Source organism: Simochromis diagramma, unplaced genomic scaffold (genome assembly GCF_900408965.1).
Source record: "Simochromis diagramma unplaced genomic scaffold, fSimDia1.1 OVJJ01000077.1, whole genome shotgun sequence".
Classification (NCBI taxonomy): Eukaryota; Metazoa; Chordata; class Actinopteri; order Cichliformes; family Cichlidae; genus Simochromis; species Simochromis diagramma.
In genome coordinates, this window is record NW_024386990.1 from 1 (window position 1) to 20,989 (window position 20,989).

The window sequence follows — 20,989 nt, forward strand, 5'->3', positions numbered from 1 at the left end:
GCGTGCTATTCCGATCATTGTAGCTAACTGTGTAGGCCTGTTAACTGCTACCAAGCGCTGGTTTCCGCACAATTGCAACACCACACAGACTTCCTGACCGTTCGCCCCCTCCATTATTTTATCGCCCCTCCGCAAATTAATTCATGAGGGTAAACGCGCCCTGTACCACCACTGGCAGAGCCGAGGACGGTCAGCATTGATCCCACATCTCTCTAGCCTATTCTGAGCTCAACCCATCAAACTATAATACTAACGCTCTCTTCCCCCCCCCCTCCCCTCCCTCCCCCCTCTTCTCTCCCCCGCCCACCACACGCCCCCCTCACGACCCCCCCCCCTCCCCCCCCCCCCCCCCCCCCCCTCTCCCCCCCCCTCCCCCCTCCCCCCCCCCCCCGTCCAACTGCCAACCCCCCGGCTAATATCAATATGATTTTACAGAAAATCATCCTTATTGCTGCCAAATATTCCAGAGACATGAAAATCTACAGCATAAAGAACACAAAAATATAGCAGTCTAATGCAACACTTTAACAGAGATGAATGCATCAGTTTGTCACAGATCAAAGTGGAATGAATGTGATTGGTTGAACTGGTGTTCGTGATCTGTGTTTTCTGCATTTTCATCAGCGTAAGAGACTCAGCAGCAGATTATGACAGTTATAAATTTGATGAATCACCAAATTAATAAACGCAAGATACAATCAAACCTGTTCCGACAGTTTGAGTTTGTGTTCCCTCAGCTGCAGACTCGCTGCTTTTTAAATGTTTGAGAGCGAAGATGAGATAGAGACTCAGCAGCAAAGAGAACAGAGAAAATCAAAATCAGAGTTTTTCTCTGAATTAAAAGCAAGGAAACAACAATATATTCTACATGGTGAAACTGATGGTTTCTGGTGTTTGGGTCTGTTTTTCTGTATTCATGCAGATAAAGTGTAAACTCAGATGAATTATACCATCAAATGTTAAAGGAAAATATCAGGATGAGTGTCTGTGAGCTGAGAAGGACGTGAAGCGAGCAGTTTATCCCAGAGCTGAAGCTGCTCTGTGTGCAGAGATGAGCTCAGATTCCTGCTGTGATTGATCAACAGTCACAGAAATGTAGACTTGTAGTTATTACTGCAGTATGGTCACAGCAGATACTGATAAACATGTATTATGAGGATGGATGATCAAGTTTCTCACTCTCTCCTTTAAATCTCAGTTTTTTTTCTTCTTCACAGTTTATCTGTTAATTTATTAATGAATAACACTGAAAGAGTTTCTGTTATATTTCCCCTTGAACATCAGCTTATTAGGGCGGCATTAGGAAATAACCCCCCTCCAAAGAATGAATAAATGAATGATGATAATAATAAAATGATTCAAAAGCAGAGCTCAGAGTGGTAGAATGGTCAAACATGGATCCACGGGTGGTTCAACTGCATTTGGTGACGTGACTAAAGCAAATCTTTCAAATAATCCCACCATCAACGGGATGTTGTCTCCTTTACTACGGTTACTTTACTTGGTCACCGTGTGAGTTTCTTTGAAATGAACCAAATTCTTTTATTTGTTGGTTGTTGCATATTTAACCTCTACAGTCAGGAAAGGAGGAGATGAGGCCTCAACAATGTTGGGTTGTAGCTGTGGTTCAGGTTAGAGTGAGTGTCCATGGAATAAATGTAAGTCAGTGAACTGGAAACATGACTGTGTTCAAACTTTGTTTTCCTTTTTATAATGAGTCTAATCAAAGGTGGACAGAAGTATCTCCACTTTGACTTTTCTGTGTCACCATCAGAGCTTCTGCACAGTGTTTCTGGGGCAGATAACATTGCAGCATTATGGAGACATTATGGAGACAAAAAGAAAAGCGTCTGGACTTCTTTAAGTTAAACTTAAAGAAATCCAGACGCTTTTCTTGGACTGTTGGTTTCAGTGTTTAGTCTCATTCACACACTCCCTCAGACTCTTCACACACACTGATTTGCTGACATAAACACACTCCTGTGTGCTTTCTTGGCTTCACACACACACTGAGGACCATCTACAGACTGTGAGCTCCGTCTTCTTCGTCTTTGGAGCCGAACTCTGACAAAGTTAGGAACAAAACTTTCTCCAGCGTGTGAACTTTCCTCCTAGACTCAGTCTGAGCAGTCAGACCACATATTTCTAAAGCAGCACATGAAGGTGTGGCTCACACACACACAGGTGAAGGAAACAGCTGCAGTATTAAAAACTGCTTCACTGTCTACAAATACATGAACTGAATGTTTCTTTCAGGCTGTAAAAACCTTATTTATCCTCCATTACAGTCCTGCATTCAGAGCATTACTTCTGTTATATTAGTACATGTATTTTATTCTGATGAAGACATGAAACTCTGAGCTGGATTGAATCCATTGAATCAGAGTCCAGGACTCAGACTAAACACACTGAATGTGTCCTGAGCTCGGCCGCTGTTCCACAGTAACTGCTCTCAGAGTCACTGTTACTGAGTTAGCTTAGCTAGCAGAGCAGCTAGCAGTTAGAGTATGAACTCTGTAAGCAGTCAGCTCGGTCCTGGACATGGTTACTGACATAAAGCTGCTCTCTGCAGCCATGTTTGACCTGCTGCTTTGTAGGACTACAGTAATGGAGGATTTGGAGGCTGAACTGGGCTCTGTGACACTTTTTGTAGTGAACTGATGAAAGCTGCGTCTCAGATGGATGTTAGTCCAACACATCAGACACGACCTCTGCAGCTCCCAGTTGATGTGCACATGAATGATTTGTGTTTCCTCTGCAGGTGAAGGTAGAAAGTGTGTGTGAGCTGATGTGAATTGAGCAGCATGGATCAGTGTGAGGACAGAGAGGAGGGAGTCCCTCCCTCTAAAAGCACTCTGTGTGGGGAACATGAGAGCCAGACCAAAGCTCAGAGGTGAGATGACCATCTCTAACTGTCCATGACTCTTCTCCATGTCACAGCTCAGCACTCACATCACTGCTCCATCATTATTCACAGGAACCAGCCTGGACCTCCACCCAGCTCTGTGTCCTGTAAGAGTGACGTGTCTAAAGATGTCATCATTGATTTTAAAGTCTCTGCTGCAGAGAGGTGAGCTGTTAGTAACAAGAACTCTCTGATTTAAATGATTTTGATGTTTCCTGGTTTCTAAAATGCATCTCTGTAGCAGAGCAGTGTCTCCAAGGACACACAGGCTCAGCTGTAACTGTCAGTTTATCTGGTTTTAAGACACATTTGGACTCAATTGGCTGTTTTTAACTATGTATTTTAATCAGAGGTGTAAATTTAGACCTCACACATCTGGATCCTAAACTATGATAGAAACAGCTGCTAGCAGTGGGTAGTTTGACTTTGATACGCTGCTCTAGAAAGCGAACAAAGGTTTGTGCAGCTCCTCTTCAGAAAAGTGTTCAGAGAGCAGCTGCTGTATTAGACAAAGGCTCGTCGTGTGAGCCCAGATGTGTGTAACAGCTGGATGAAGGAGAACCATCACAGTCGCGTCTCCATCCCGCCTTTATTAATGAACTTCCTGTTGCTTGCAGATGACAGGAACACAAAGTGTTTGTGCCACGTGATGCTGCAGGATTTGTTAACGTGTCCATGATGGTAACATCTCCTCGTCTAACTGCAAACACATGAGCGCTCCTAACGGCAGCTATCACAGCCACACAGGCAGACTGTGTCTCACTGTTGCATTCAGGGACATTTGTTTTCCTGTAAAAAGCTGAACTCTAATCTAAGAGGACTGTTACTGACAGGAAACAGCTGCATTATCTGCAGTCTGTGTGATCACAGCTGCTTCAATCACTTTATGGTAAATGGCCTTCATTTGTATAGCGCTTTTCTAGTCCATAGGACCCCAAAGCGCTTTACACTACATTCAGTCATTCACCCATTCACACACTGGCGATAGCAAGCTACATTGTAGCCACAGCTGCCCTGGGGCGCACTGACAGAGGCGAGGCTGCCGGACACAGGCGCCACCGGGCCCTCTGACCACCACCAGTAGGCAAACACGGGGTTAGTATCTTGCCCAAGGATATTTGGCATGCAGCCAGGGTGCAGCCTGGGATCGAACCACCGACCTTCTGATTAGTGGCTGACCTGCTCTGCCACCTGAGCTACAGCCACCCTTATCAGAGAATTGATCATTGAATAAAACATGTTTGTGTCTGCAGAGGTCAGAGGTCACAGTCTGCAGGATCCAGCTGTCCATCTGTGAGGAGTGACTGGTCCAAAGATAAACCTCCAGTCTTCAGTGGTGAACCTGGACCAACGAGGTCAGAGAACTGTGATGACTCCTTTACATGTTTGTGTTTTCCTGGATAAATATGACCAAAGATTCATTAAAAATATAAAAATATTAGACTTTGTCCTGTAGCGCTGTGTGGCAGACAGGATTGGACCCAAACACAACAGGATGAAGTCAAAGAGGCAGCTTTATTTCAGCTGTGAACATGCAAACAGCAGAAATAAGGAAACATAACTGTAGGTTTGCAGTGAATGAAGCCTCAGCTCGACGCTCCACTTTGTCCCTCTTTTCCTTCTCCAAACAGCCACATCAGGAGTCTCTGATGGAGTTTTAAAATATTTAATTACAAATGTCCAAAGATGGGTTCAGGATACCTGAATCCACAGTTATTAAAGCTAAAATAGTTCACAGGGTTTGGACTTTGTTAGGTGACGAGAGAACATCAAAGTGTTTTTTAGCTTTAAACAGTATTTTTATCACTTCAGTTGCTCTCACAGCCCTGTTTTTTATTTTACCAGAGCTCTTATGTTTCACTCAGTGCTCCCACCAAACACCTTGGAGGACACATTAGTGTGATTTAGATTTCATTGGTGTAAACACCAGTCACACAAGCTAACCCATGGAGGCAGCAGCAGGCTTTGTGTTTGGTAAAGTCTGCTGGCTTAAACTAAGAGAGTTTAGTTTGTTAGCACAAAGAGCTGTCAGTTAAAGCCCCGAATGCACTTTGAATACAGATGAACTGAGAAAAACACTTTAAACACAGCAAACAGTCAAACTGACAACATCTTGTTCTGCTGATCATCCACAGCAGTACATTTAGCATTCATGCTAGCAGCAGGCTATGACTGTCCACGAGGCTCAATATATGTGTGTATTTGATATAATGCCAACAAGTACAAATAGGTGTTCTTACAGGTCTTAATCACAGAGGTCTGATAAGTCTGGTGACTTTCACACTCAGCAATTTTGCTGCCTTTTATTTTATATTGGCCTTTTTAAAGCCCTTCAAAGTCTCCCACATTCATACAGAGCTTTTAACACCAAACTCCTTTACAGTCCTTCTCCTCTCACACGCGATCACACGACTGATTTGTCTGCAGCAGCTGTGTTACTGCTAGTATTTTATTATGTGTGTAATCTCCTCATATTGTTCCTGTGGTTTAGTTTGACTTCCTTCTGCAAACTCAGCTGCTCTGTTGCTGATACACGTCTCCATGAATATGATTGATCAGATGCTGCCAACACCATGTGTTTCATGTGAGCGCTCAGCTGAAACCCTGGGTTGACTCATCGAGTTAATAACAAGCTTCACGTGACTGTGAATGCTAAAGTGAATCCAGATAAAGGAAAGAGACCCTGCTAATGTTGGACTCACTTCTTAGTGTAGATCCCAGGAGGAAGTTCAACATAGCCATTCTTTGTGTGTAGTGTTCTGTTGCAGAGTGTAGCAACTCTGATCAAACACCAAGCTAAACCTCTGTCAATGAATACACGAGTCCAAGTAGAGTTGACTTTTTACTCAGAATCTTCATTTGACAAGCGGTGAAAACTGTAGTTGAAAAGAAATACAGAATAGAAAAAATGATCGTTTACATAAATATTGCATCACGAAATAACTCAAAATGTGACCTTACACCATCGTGTTAGCTTTAACAACAGTAATGATCATCAAAACTGCCTTTTTTAACATGTACAAATCAACCTCCATGAATCACAAATAAAATATAATTTTTAACAAATACCGCTATTTATGCCTTCTTAACACCATCATGAAATATATACACTTACGGCGTTGCCTGAACAATGTTCCCAAGTGGATGGCTCCGGATAAGTCTCAGAGCAAGACCGCATGTCACTCTCCCTCTTAGAGAACCAGGAAGAGGAATTAAACAGGAAATGAAGCAATACAGGTAGCCCACCAGGAAGTGAGGTTATTAGCAAGTTCACCTTCAAAATTAAAGCTTCTTAACATTTTTAACTCTTTTTACTGTTCTTTTTAACTTAAGTACATACAAAAGAATTACTTTAAGCAAACATTAAAGATAAATGAAATAAATGCCTTTGAGGCATCATACTCCCCGCCTGGCCTGTGTGAGGCCACTATGAACTTGAATGAGTCCAAACAACAGTCCTTAAATCAGTCCTTAGGCAGAAGAAGAACTACTTCTGCAACTGGCCTAAGGAAGGTTCTTGTGTCACTTTGGTCAGTTGTTTTTACTTCAACCTTTCTCACATGTCCATCCTTCCCAGGAAAGGTTGCTGTGACTATGGCCATGGGCCAGTAGTTGCGGATGGTCTGCTTGTCCCTGAGGAGGACCAGATCCCCAACTTGAAGGTTTCTGCGTGTCACTGTCCATTTTTGTCTTTGTTGTAAGGATGGTAAGTATTCCTTGCTCCAACGGGCCCAAAACTGGTTTGCGAGTGCTTGAACTTGCCTCCATTGTTTTGTGAAGAGGTCCTTGTCTGTGAAATCTCCTGGAGGAGGTGTAACTCCTGATTTCTGTGTGAGGAGCATGGCTGGTGAAAGAATGAAAGGTTGGTTTGGGTCTGTAGACACAGGTAGTGCATTGATGATAGCTGTAATTTCTGCCATTAGTGTTGAAAGGACTTCATGGGTCAGGCAACTCTTTTGCTGCAAGAGCATTGAATCAAGGATTCTCCTGGCAACACCAATCATCCGTTCCCATGAGCCTCCCATGTGGGAAGCATGTGGAGGTCTGAAGTTCCAGCTACATCCTTGCTTGCTGAGGTACCCCTGTACAGTATTACCCATCTCCAACTCCTTGCTAGCTCCAATGAAGTTGGTCCCACAATCAGACTGAAGTTTCTTTGCAGGGCTTCTGAGAGCGAAGAACCGCCTGAGAGCATTTATACAGCTAGATGTGTCCATAGACTCAATCAGCTCAATGTGGACGGCCCTTGAACTCAAACAACTAAACATCATGGCCCACCGTTTGCTCTCTGCCTGTCCTCCTCTAGTGCGTCTGGCTACAACAGACCAAGGTCCAAAGACGTCAAGCCCCACGTATGTGAAGGGAGGGCAAACCTTGAGACGTTCCGGCGGTAAGTCAGCCATACGTTGTTCTTCCGGTCTCTGGCAGATTACGCATTTGTGTAGGACTGAATTGATTAGTCGCTTCCCACCCAAAATCCACAGTCCAGCTGCCCTTACTGCACCTTCTGTGAGATGTCGACCCTGATGTCTCACCTGCTCATGGTGATGTCGTACGAGCAGTAAGGAAACGTAGCTGTCCTTGGGTAGGATTACTGGGTTCTTTTCTTCACACGTTAGTTGAGAATGTTTCAGTCTGCCTTCAACACAGATGAGACTACTCTCCAAAGTTGGACTGAGTTTATGTAACGGGCTGTTTGTGGGTACCACTTTGTTTGCTTGGAGGGCTGACAGTTCCTTGGCAAAGGCTGGCCTTTGTGCTGCTTGCAGAATGACATGTTTCGCTTGAGCTATTTCATCCACAGTACGAGGTAAGCGGCATGTTTGGTTTGAATGTTTGTGAGATCTTGCCACATGGATAAGGAAAGCCACAGCTCGCAGTAGAGAGGTAAAGGTGGAGAAACGGAGAAAGCGATCAGGGGTAAGTACAGGTTCCTTCAGATGACTAGTGTAGGTGCGTACCTGTGGTCGAATCTCTGAGTCATTTCCCGGGTCGATGAGCTCAAATGTCTCACTGGTTTGTGTTGTTTCTGCAGATAACTGATGCAGGAATGAAGATCCGGTGAACCAAGAACTCTGTGCCAGATGGGATGCAGGCAGAGATCTGGATGCATGGTCCGCAGGGTTTGCTTCCGTGCACACATAATGCCATTGTTCTGGTCTAGTAGATTGTCGGATACGTTGGACTCTGTTATGGACATATGTGTAGAAGCGTTTTGTCGTATTACAAATGTACCCAAGTACCACCTTACTGTCCGTGTAGAACCTGACAGCATCCAATTTCAGATCCAGCTCCTCTCGGATGAGATCCGCCATTTCTACTGCAAGGACAGCAGCGCAGAGTTCGAGCCTCGGGATTGTTGGTTCAGACTGGGGTGCTAATTTGGCTTTGCCCATAACAAATCCTACTTCCACTTTTCCATCCTCCTGGATGGCTCTCAAGTAAGCGATAGCCCCAATGGCCATAGTTGAGGCATCTGAGAATACAAACAACTCTGTGCACACAGCTTTGGTGAGCGAGGTTGATGTGTATGCACGTGGCACATGAAGCTCCTTTAGGACTTGAAGAGAATCTCTCCAGGTTTCCCATTTCTTCAGCTTGTCTTCTGGGAGAGGTGCATCCCAGTCAGTCAGTTCTGAACTAAGTTCCCTAAGAAGAGCTCATCCCTGGATTGTGACAGGTGCCAGCATACCCATCGGATCAAAAACACTTGACGGTGGAGAGGACTCCACGTCGGGTGAAAGGTTTGATAATAGTTCATGCAGAGAATGTAAATGTGTCTTTTCTGATCTCCCAAAGCAAACCCAGGCTGCGCTGCATGGGTGCTGTCTCCCCACTCAAATCCAGATCCTTGATGAGCGGGACACAATCTTCTGGTGGGAAAGCTCCAGTGACTGCTGGACTGTTCGACACAAACTTGTGCAAGCGGAGGTTTGATTCAGCAAGTGAAGCCTGAGTCTGTTGGAGAAGGTTGATTGCTTCTGCTTCAGATGGGAGAGACACCAAGCCATCATCCACATAAAAGTGCCTTTCCACAAATTTCATTGTGTCTGCACCGTACTTCTGGGCACCTTCAGCAATGGCTCTTCGCATACCATAGATGGCCACAGCCGGAGATGGTGAGTTGCCAAAGACATGAACCCTCATGCGGTAGTCGATAACTGCCTTGGTGAGGTCGTTGTCCTCATACCACAAAAACCGGAGGGAGTTACGGTGCCTTTCGTGGACCAAAAGGCAGTGAAACATTTGTTGGATGTCGGCGAGGATAGCTACTCTCTCCCTTCGAAAGCGTAGAAGGACACCCAAGAGAGAATTGTTGAGGTCGGGACCAGTCAGAAGCACGTCATTGAGGGAGACCCCACAGTACTGAGCGCTGGAATCAAAAACCACCCTGATTTGGTTGGGCTTTTGTGGGTGGTATACCCCGAATGATGGAAGAAACCAGCACTCTTCATCTTCCCTCAAGGGCGGTGCCACCTCTGCGTGACCGTTGGCAATGATCTTCTCCATGAATGCCACATATTGCTTCTGCATCTCGGGTTTCTTCCTGAATTGGCGTTGCAAGGATTCAAACCTCTTAACCGCATGCTCTTTATTATTTGGCAAACGTTGCCGTGGCTCCTTGAACGGCAATGGAGCAACCCAACTACCAATACCTCTGGAGGTGTCTAGATATGACAGCCCAGTGAGGTATCCATCCTCCTTGGCGCCTTGTATCTCCATAAGCAAATCCCCAAGTTCACGTAATCTGATGTGATCTTTGGCTGCAATTTTTGGAAAATTGTCAAGTCTCTGAAACAGTGACTGCTCGATCATCTCAGCGGCACCATAGCAGTCATTCAGCCTCTCCCATGCCTTGCGCAGAGCCAAACCAGCATTATTCACATGCACTGAGCGTATGCATCTTATTTGCTGTCCAGACTCTTTTCCTAACCATTTGGTCATCAGGTCTAATTCTTGTGTTTCTGTAAGTTGAACCTCAGCCACAGCGTTAGTGAATGAGGACCGCCATGCACGGAAATTCTCTGGCTTATCATCAAACTGGTACAGTCCTGACGTAACGAGATCACGTCGCGCCAAATATTGTGCCAGAGGGTCTGGTGGTTGTGACACGCTCACTGGAAGCATATGCCGGGGTGTTTGTGATTGAGCACCTATATACGTGCGAGGGTTTGTTCTTTCGACGTCGGTCTTCGATTCAGCTCTGGTCAGTTTAGACAGGTTTGTTGTGGGTGGATGCGTCCCATTATCCACTACAGGCTTGGGCTTGCTATTGCTATGTTGGAATTCCGCTAAGCTTACAGGTGGATGCCATGTTCTGAAACTGTCTTGTGATTCTGTACGGTCTACAGATTTAACAGGTGGGACAGATACTGGTGCGAAGGTAGACTGATTCTGATCATTTTGAGAGCAAACATATTCACTAGTACGTTGCAATCTAAGCCTGTCTTCTGACTCAGATTTCACATTTTCTACATTTCCATGCATTTCTGCTACATCTTCTAACACCTGTGCTTCAGCGATGGCTGCGTCTGCTTTACAATTTAATGTTAGCACTTCCAGCTCTGTATCAATTCTAGCGGCTTCCAACTGATTTTGAGCTTCTCTAGTTTTCCTTTCTGCTTCTCTAGCAGCCTTTTCCAATTTTAATTTAGCCTCCTGGCTAGCATATGATGCTCGTACCTTAGCAGCTTCTGCTTTAGCTCTGGCGCGAGCTGCACTTACAGATGATGCTGATGTCACGTTGCTCCTGGTATTTGATACCGATGACTTGTTGTTTGCTGCCATCACGAACACGTAGGACCATCGAGTGCCGCCTTTTCACTGTAGTGTTCTGTTGCAGATTGTAGCAACTCTGATCAAACACCAAGCTAAACCTCTGTCAATGAATACACGAGTCCGAGTAGAGTTGACTTTTTACTCAGAATCTTCATTTGACAAGCGGTGAAAACTGTAGTTGAAAAGAAATACAGAATAGAAAAAATGATAGTTTACATAAATATTGCATCACGTAATAACTCAAAATGTGAACTTACACCATCGTGTTAGCTTTAACAACAGTAATGATCATCAAAACTGCCTTTTGTACAAATCAACCTCCATGAATCACAAATAAAATATAATTTTTAACAAATACCGCTATTTATGCCTTTTTAACACCATCATGAAATATATACACTTACGGCGTTGCCTGAACAATGTTCCCAAGTGGATGGCTGTGGATAAGCCTCAGAGCAAGACTGCATGTGACTCTCCCTCTTAGAGAACCAGGAAGAGGAATTAAACAGGAAATGAAGCAATACAGGTAGCCCACCAGGAAGTGAGGTTATTAGCAAGTTCACCTTCAAAATTAAAGCTTCTTAACATTTTTAACTCTTTTTACTGTTCTTTTTAACTTAAGTACATACAAAAGAATTACTTTAAGCAAACATTAAAGATAAATGAAATAAATGCCTTTGAGGCATCACATTGTGCTAGCTTGACCAAACCTGAGACCACAGTGCAGGATAATGATCATCATCTGTCTCTGTCAAGGACATTTAAAATCCACAAATAACAAAAATAATTATATTTGATCATTAAAAATATGTTTTTACTTAAAAAAGCATGAGCACACTGGTGGATTACAGAAACATGAAAACTCGTTAACAGTAAAGTTAATTTAGACGTAAACAAAGTGTCAAACATACTTAAGTAGAAGGACTGATGTTTGTGTTAAAATACCCTCTTAAAGCTGAAATACTGATTCAACTTCTTTACTCAAGTAAAGGTAAAAGAGTACAGGCTCTGAAATGTACTCACAGTATTAAAGTAAAAACTCCATCTTTGAAGGAAATTTCTGCCAGTTTTTGTGCGAAGTTACCTGAATTTCTACCTCCAACATTAATATGAGAAAATTATCTGAACTTTTATTCTAATAAATTTAATCAGCTTGAACATTTTGTAGCACAAAAGTAGAAAAAACTCAAAGGGAATAAAAAATAGCTCAATTTGCTGTTGCCTGCATTGTAGATGGGCGGCTTTGACTCAACACCTAAACAGGAAAATGAGTTTAGTCAAGTATTAAAGTGGGATTGAAGAGGTCAGGAAACCAGAGATCAGGTGTTGTGGTGCAGCATGGTCACAAGAATCATTTAGAAATGGGTCGAAATATTTTCTCTTCTAGATTTTTTGCACAGTCTGATGTGCTGCTGCTCTGAGGTTTACTGCTCTCTGTGTGCTTAGAAAACTGTGAGCAACAAGTAGATTTGACACAAGTTATAATGGCTGATTTCCATATAACGGTGGAATACAGGGACTTAATCGTTAAGTAAGAAGAAAGTTTGAAGCCTAATCTTGAAAATAGAGATAGTGTCTGTCTCCTGAATCCAAAGTGGAAGCTGGTTCCACAGAAGAGGGGCCAGAAAACCGAAGGCTCTCCCTCCCATTCTACTTTTAAATACTCTAGGAACAACAAGTAGGCCTGCAGAGCGAGAGCAAAGTGCTCTAATAGGGAGATATGGTACTACAAGGTCATTAAGATAAGATGGGGCCTGATTATTTAAGACCTTAAATGTGAGGAGCAGGATTTTGAATTCTGGATTTAACAGGAAGCCAATGAAGGGAATAAAGGAGAAATCTGCTCTCTCTTTCTAGTCCCTGTCAGGACTCTTGCTGCAGCATTTTGGATCAGCTGAAGGCTTTTCAGTGAGTTTTTTGGACATCCTGATAATAATCAATTACAGTCGTCCAGCCTGGAAGTAATAAATGCATGAACTAGTTTTTCAGCGTCACTCTGAGACAGGATATTTCTAACTTTAGAGATGTTGCACAAATGGAAGAACGCAGTCTTACATATTTGTTTAATATGTGCATTGGAGGACATGTCCTGGTCAAAAATGACTCCAAGGTTCCTCACAGTGTTACTGGAGGCCAAGGTAATGCCATCCAGAGTAAGAATCTGCTTAGATACCATATTTCTAAGATTTTCAGGGCCGAGTACAATAACCTCAGTTTGATCCGAATTAAGAAGCAGAAAGTTAGCGGCCATCCAGGTGTTTATGTCTTTAAGACATTCCTGCAGTTTAACTCATAGGTGTGTGTTATCTGGCTTCATGGACAGATAGAGCTGGGTGTGCTATGTCTTCTGATGATGCTGCCTTGGTGATTTTAACATCCATGTCTGCTGTGACTCTAAACTTCTGGTCAAGGACTTTTTAAATATTATTGACTCTTTTAATTTGACCCAGTGGGTTACTGGTCCCACTCATGAAAAAGGTCACACACTAGACTTGGAGCTTTCCCACGGGCTGGATGTATGCATTACAGAAATATCTGAGTTGGGCATCTCCCATCATCTTCCTGTGTTTTTCACTCTAACGCTGCGCTGCTCGGTAGATAAGCCATGCGCCTCAGCGCGTAAAAAGCGAGCGCTTAATGCTCTAACAGCGCCGCTTTTTCTGCTGCCTTTATGGACTCTGGAATAATGAACTCCAGCTGTTAAAGTGTTGAGGACCTTTTGGACATTCTTCATTCTACCTGCACTGATATTTTGGACTCTGTGCGCTCAGCATTTATCATAGCTGTGGTTGAATGAACATATGCGCTCCCTTAGACGTGACTGTAGACGCGCTGAAAGGAGATGGAAAAAGGACAGATTGTATGTTTCTCTACAGATTTTAAGGACTTTCTGTCTTTCTGCTCACCAAGAAGCTGTAAAACCTGCAGACACAGTTTGTCTTAAACTTAGTGTCAGTAAACAGTCACAGGCCTCAGGTACTTTTTAATGTCCTCAATCGCTTTCTTCGTTCACGTGATAATGTCGGAGTCATTTCTTCACCAAGTATTTGTGATGATTTTTTAGCATTTTTAACAACAAGCTTCTATCTATTAGGGCTCTTGTCTCGCCGACTGCTGCCTCAGATCCGAGTCTTTCTCCTGTGTGCTCAGCTGTCTTAGAGCAGTTTGATCCTGTTTCCCTTAATGACTTGACTGCGGTAGTTTGTAACCTAAGATCATCACACTGCCCCTCTGACTGTCTCCCCAACTACTCTTTCAAGGATTGTCAGGTTGGAGATCGGCCTATAATTAGCTAAGACAGCTGGGTCTAGGGATGCTTTTTAAGTAAAGGTTTAACTACAGCCAGCTAGGGATGGGTACCGTTTAGATTTGAAAACCTGCTAAATCACAATCAGTTGCTGATGATGGCTTTTTACTTTTACATTAATCACGTATAATCTTAACTCAAAGTGAACATAGACTTGATTGAAGTAACTCAGATCAGCCAATTCAAAATGCTAATTCAATCAACTCTGAGTTCATGGCTAGACTCAGTTTGTTGGCCCTGCACCTTAAAACTATTCCCTGTTTGTCCCTCATGTTTTTTGGATATTGTTTTCACATCTTATGTCACGGCTAGCGGGGCGAGCCATGTTGAATTTAATAAAGGACCCAAGATGCCGACACTGCTGTGAAGTGAGTGAGCTTTATTGAAATAATGAAGTGCAGTGGAGATGGCCTGTGCAGAAGCTAAGATAACCTCTACTGAAAAACTAAAAAACTAACCTGAAACCTTAAACGGAGACACGGGGAGACAACACAGACGAACCAGCAACAAGCAGGAGAAAACAAAGGGCTCATATACACAAAAGAGCCATCAGGGAATGAGAAAAGGGAGACACAGCAGGATTCATTGGACATAACCAGACAAGGGGAAGCAAAAGTAGACACACTAACATAGGACATGGCACTGTCAAAATAAAACAGGAAGTGAACACAGAGACACAATACTAACACAGTACAGAGGGAACACAGAAACCAAAACCTCAGAACTAGAAAATCTTAATCAGAATGAAATTGTAACAAAAGACAATAACAATCAAAACAAAACCACTGAGTCCACAGACTCGGGACATACATCGGCTCAAACTGTGGTCATAAATATTTTGTACTTGTAAATCAGACTGTGTAGTTGTGAACTGAGTTTTGTAACATTGTGAAACAAAATATCTGAAAAGTTTATGTTTTTGCGTTCATTGATTTGTGTGTGTAAAAATGTAAAAATGTAATAAATGTAAGAAACATTAGAACTACTTTTGCTGACACAAAGTTTGGCGAGCACTGCAAGTTGGCACTTTAAACCAGTCACTGATATAAAGAGAGCACCTTGTTCCAGGGCATCTGAGCATGGAGGGAAAGCTTTATGCAGGAGATGGTAAGAGCTGTTGGGACTAAAGAAACTGAGCAGAAAACTACAGACATCTGGAAACTGAGTTGTTAATTCTCAGTGGGATCAGCAGGACTAGCAAAGCTTCACCATGACAGTCATCTGATTGACTGAACTCATCCAAACATCACTTCATGGACCTTTAGCTTGTGTCTGTGTGTGGACAGACATAACATGAGCTAATTATACATTACTCCTCCACAGAGTGGACCAGCAGAGAGCAGAGGTTTCCACTGGTCAGTCTGCACAGCAACATCAAACACACCTGGACTCTGTGGTTATGGTTTGTAGTACTACGTTTACATTTGTTCTTTTCAGTCACCTCTATGCTGCACTTTGTGGACCAGAGGATTGTCAGTGTGTCCAACATACATCAGAGTTTGGGCTCCATGATTTCAGTCAGATTGGGGTGACTGTAGCTCAGGAGGGGAGCAGGTCAGCTACTAGTCAGAAGGTTTGTGAATCAAACCCTGGCTGGCAAATGTACTGGGTAACGTACTAAACCCAAGCTGCCCTCTGATGCATCCATCAGAGTGTGAAAGAAAGTATTTAAGCATAGAACAATGTGCTTGGTTGAATGAGGCATGTTGTATAAAATGCTTTGTGTGCACAGAGTATCAAAGAGAGCTATATAAGAACCAGTCCATTTACCACTGGGTAATTCATATAGTCTTCTTTTCCAGCGGCTGGAGGACAACATCACCATGTTTGTGAAGAACGAGCTGAAGAAGATCCAGAAGCTTCTGAGTCCAGATCACCCAGAAACTTTAAAGAGCCAGATGGAGGATGAGGAGATGTTTGAAGGTGAGGATGAAGATGAAAGAAAGAGCTGCAGAGAAGCATTTCTGAAGATCACACTCCACTTCTTGAGGAGACTTAAGCAGCATGAGATGGCTGACCATCTGCAGAGCAGTAAGAGAATTTCTCTAAAGACTGAATATTGATCTTTCCTAATAGCTCAAGAAATGGACCAATAGACATTCATCCTTTCAGGGTACTGAAAGGCTATGATATTTATTATATAATATTTTTTTCTGAATTTCTTACCTTCAGAAATATTTGCTCCACTCTGTAAACGTGAACTTAAAGCCCAACTGAAGAAGAAGTTCCAGTGTGTGTTTGAGGGCATCGCTAAAGCAGGAAGCCCAACCCTCCTGAATCAGATCTACACAGAGCTCTACATCACAGAGGGAGGGACTGCAGAGGTCAATGAGGAACATGAGGTCAGACAGATTGAAACAGCATCCAGGAAACCAGACAGACCAGAAACAACAATCAGACAAGAAGACATCTTTAAAGCCTCACCTGGAAGAGACGAACCAATCAGAACAGTGCTGACAAAGGGAGTGGCTGGCATTGGGAAAACAGTCTTAACACAGAAATACAGCCTGGACTGGGCTGAAGACAAAGCCAACCAGGACATCCAGTTCATATTTCCATTCACTTTCAGAGAGCTGAATGTGCTGAAAGAGGAAAAGTTCAGCTTGGTGGAACTTGTTCATCACTTCTTTAATCAAACTAACGAATCAGGAATCTGCAGGCTTGAAGACTTCCAGGTTGTGTTCATACTTGATGGTCTGGATGAGTGTCGACTTCATTTGGACTTCAACAAAACTAAAATCCTGACTGAAACAAGAAAGTCCACCTCATTGGATGAGCTGCTGACAAACCTCATCAGAGGGAACCTGCTCCCTTCTGCTCGCCTTTGGATAACAACACGACCTGCAGCAGCCAATCAGATCCCTCCTCAGTGTGTCGACATGGTGACAGAGGTCAGAGGGTTCACTGACCCACAGAAGGAGGAGTACTTCAGGAAGAGATTCAGAGATGAGGAGCAGGCCAGCAGGATCATCTCCCACATCAAGAAAGCTCGAAGCCTCCACATCATGTGTCACATCCCAGTCTTCTGCTGGATCACTGCTACAGTTCTGGAGGATGTGCTGGAAACCAGAGAGGGAGGACAGCTGCCCAAGACCCTGACTGAGATGTACATCCACTTCCTGGTGGTTCAGGCCAAAGTCAAGAGGATCAAATATGATGGAGGAGCTGAGACAGATCCACACTGGAGTCCAGAGAGCAGGAAGATGATTGAGTCACTGGGAAAACTGGCTTTTGATCAGCTGCAGAAAGGAAACCTGATCTTCTATGAACCAGACCTGACAGAGTGTGGCATCGATATCAGAGCAGCCTCAGTGTACTCAGGAGTGTTCACACAGATCTTTAAAGAGGAGAAACAACTGTACCAGAACAAGGTGTTCTGCTTTGTTCATCTCAGTGTTCAGGAGTTTCTGGCTGCTCTTCATGTCCACCTGACCTTCATCAACTCTGGACTCAATCTGCTGGAAGAACAACAAACAACTTGGAAGGTGTTTCAAACAAGAAAATCTTCAGAGAAATACTTCTACCAGTGTGCTGTGGACAAGGCCTTACAGAGCCCCAATGGACACCTGGACTTGTTCCTTCGTTTTCTCTTGGGTCTGAAGACTAATCAAACTCGTTTGCAAGGCCTGATGACACAAACAGGAAGTAGCTCACAGACCAATCAAGAAGCAGTTCAGTACATCAAGAAGAAGCTCAGTGAGAATCTGTCTGCAGAGAAAAGCATCAATCTGTTTCACTGTCTGAATGAACTGAATGATCGTTCTCTAGTGGAGGAGATCCAACAGTCCCTGAGTTCAGGACGTCTCTCCACAGATAAACTGTCTCCTGCTCAGTGGTCAGCTCTGGTCTTCATCTTACTGTCATCAGAAAAAGATCTGGATGTGTTTGACCTGCAGAAATACTTTGCTTCAGAGGAGGCTCTTCTGAGGCTGCTGCCAGTGGTCAAAGTCGCTAAAAAAGTTCTGTAAGTTATAAAGTTTTTATTATTTAATTTGGTTGGTATGTTATGGAAAAACACACTGCCATCAACTTCTGTTTTGTTTTTGTCAAAATCACTGTAATATAATCACTGTACCTTTATATACATGTGACTTGTATTAATGCTGCTGCCCTCTTGTGGCTAAAGTGTAATTATGTTCTTGTTATTAGGGAGGATTTGAGAGTAACATGCCAAGTGAGTCAGCACCTTCGCTTTAGCTTAAAAATCCAAATTCTTATGTCATCAGTTATAGTTGCATGTATTCATTATCATAATTTAACCTTTAATATTGATGTCTTAAAATTATTTTGATTAAACTAGCAATAATTTTATGGTTGTATTAAATAAATACATCACTAATGAATTATTTATTTCAGTAATTAATTAAAAAAATATATTGATAATGAATTATCGGTTAATTTGATTTAAAATAATTCATTATTTATTTATGTACAATTCTAATTAGTTAATTACAAATTTAATCAATTATTGGTTTGTTTTCTATTTTAATTATTTTACTGACACATTCAATGAATTATTTAATGATGTATTTATTTAATTCACGTTGCTACTCCTGGCCCTGCATCGCTGTTCATAAATACATTTTATTTGTCAGCTTCACCCATCAAAGTCAGGGGGCGGGGTTAATGCTGATCAAGTCAAAACCATTGCTTTGGTCTGGTGGGCGTTCTTTTAGTGGGCTTTTCTCAATACTAAGTAGGCCTACACACCAGGGTTTGGACATGTGTGGACCCAAACTATACTTAAACTTTACCCTTTTTTGTGTGTCACCAAATACACTTTTAATATTTTCTAGACAAGAATGTAGTGGCATAATCTTTAACCTCTTTTGGCTCCAAACAGAAGTGACAGACTTGAGCAGGGTTCATTTAAAGGCTGACAGAAGTGGAGTGGTGACGGGGAGATGTTTGACAGGACAGTGTTTCAGCCTCCACAGGTTCATGTTGTGCTCCATCAGTCAGTGAAGATGAAGTCAGTGCTGATGAGGCTGTAGAGTGTGTGAGGGATGTGAATGAGGATGATGAAGATCTGATGATAGCAGATAAAAACAGGCTGCAGAGACTTTGAGCCATACAGGGCACACAGTGTGTGTACAGAACAGCTGAAATCATTATGGAGGCCTCACTGGAATATGGAAGCATCACAGTACAGCTTCAGTGAAGCATTAAAGTCTCTGATATGAGATGAGAAATGAAGCAGCCAGAGCTTTTTCATGAGTGGAAATCCACTGTGACTGTGAGCTGCTGCTACAGCCTCCAGATTAGCCAGCAGCTCATCCTGCTCAACATTTCCTCACCAACTTTAATGGAAGTGTGATGTTTTCAGCTGGAGTGATGGTCAGGGTGGCCTCCCTCTCCTCTTCTTCTCCTCTTCCTCTTTCATTTGTAAAGCCACTTCTGCTGCTTTCATTCATTTGGAAGTCCTGTAGCTGAGTTTGGGAGAGACTAACAGCCTCGGCAGCAGAGGGGAGAAAGGCTGTAACACCACCACTTTACTCTGTTCTACCTGTCACATCATTTTATCAGGAAACAAATATGCTCATGTTTTTACTATGTTTGTCTTGAAGATGTAAGAAGATCACATGGTGCTTTTTATTATTGTGTTGGTTTGTTTCCTGTCTCTTGGATGGAGCCCAGCTGTGCGTGGCCCCTGGGCCTGTGGTCAGAGTGTGTGCTGGATAATCCGGCCCAGGATGAGGCCAAACTGACATGGGATGAAATGTCTGTCACATAATTGAGCTTAGTGTAGTTTCATTTCTGCACAATTTAAAAACAACCAAAACTTTGTTCTGTCTTTTCTATGTTATACTGTAGACTTTCTTTGATACTGTGTCCAAAAGGAGCAGCTTTTACTTTGAAGGGGAGGCGTCTCTGTTTCCTCTTCAGGTTGGATGATGGAAGCAAATGAGTGTGTGATGTTCTTTCAGTGTTGCACTTTGTAGACGCTCCCTGAGCACTGGTCTCACAGCCAGCTGCACATAGAGACCAGTGTTGTTAGTCCAGGTCAGAAGATGACTTGTTGGAATGAAAATGAGCTTGTAGTTTGTCTGCTTTAATAATGTGACTGGAAAAAGGTGTTGGACTTCAAATATGTCCATTTCTTTCACACTTCACCTTTAAAAGTGAAGCCTTGTGGTTCCTGGAAGGAAAAACACGACTTTTTCAAGTCTTTGTCCTGTTTTTATGATAAATGTACGACTTTAATGTGAAACATTCAGAGTTTTTTCTCTTGTTGTGTTTGTTTGAAGCTGCTTCCTGTTGGCTTCAGCTGTTTGGAGTTTCCATTTTCTAAACTTCTACATTCTGAACCTTCTTCAGCTCTGAACAGATGATGAAACACTGAATGATTTCAAGCTCACACTTTGTCTAATAAACTTACATCTTTCATTCTTTATACAGATTGAGGGGCTGTGGTTTGTCAGAGATCAGCTGTGATTATCTGGCAGCAGCACTGAAGTCCAACCCCTCCCATCTGAGACAGCTGGACCTGAGCTCGAACAACAACCTGCAGGATTCAGGAGTGAAGCATCTGTGTGGTTTCCTGGAGAGTCCAGGATGTGGACTTGAAACTCTGAGGTCAGTCAGCATGTTTTAGTTGTGCTGAGATGAATATGATGTGAAAGTTGTGCTGACACTAAACTGCAGACATCAGGCTGATATTATACTGATCCACACTGAGGATCTTCATGGTAAAGTCTGTTTTCTTCTTCTCTGGTTTAGTCCATTGACTGCAGCAGAACAATGTTCACATTTCAAACAGTGAGACTCAACGTATGGCCCGCGGCCCACACGCGGCCTGCCCACCTTTCCTGATTCAGAGAGAGGGGACCCTGATTAACTGTGTAGTGTTCTTCCTCACAGTTCTAAGTATCAGACACAACAATGAATAATCCACAGCTGACTGTCTTTAGCAGGTCAAAGGTCACGGCACACAGCAGACAGTGGGAAATATTATAATTCTGATCATTTATCAGCACATATCCATATGTATAAAAACA

General features: G+C 43.0%; 1 protein-coding gene across 1 annotated transcript; it reads left to right on the forward strand.

Moving 5' to 3' along the window:
* Window positions 1-2,845: 2,845 nt before the first annotated feature.
* On the forward strand, window positions 2,846-18,110 carry LOC120739015 (protein NLRC3-like). Its single transcript, XM_040040626.1, has 6 exons — window positions 2,846-2,893; window positions 2,978-3,070; window positions 4,159-4,260; window positions 15,315-15,393; window positions 15,794-16,022; window positions 16,164-18,110. Exons 4-6 carry the CDS (start codon window positions 15,391-15,393, stop codon window positions 17,957-17,959), a joined length of 2,028 nt encoding a protein of 675 aa, XP_039896560.1. The 5' UTR covers window positions 2,846-2,893; window positions 2,978-3,070; window positions 4,159-4,260; window positions 15,315-15,390; the 3' UTR covers window positions 17,960-18,110.
* The last annotated feature ends 2,879 nt before the right edge of the window (window positions 18,111-20,989 follow it).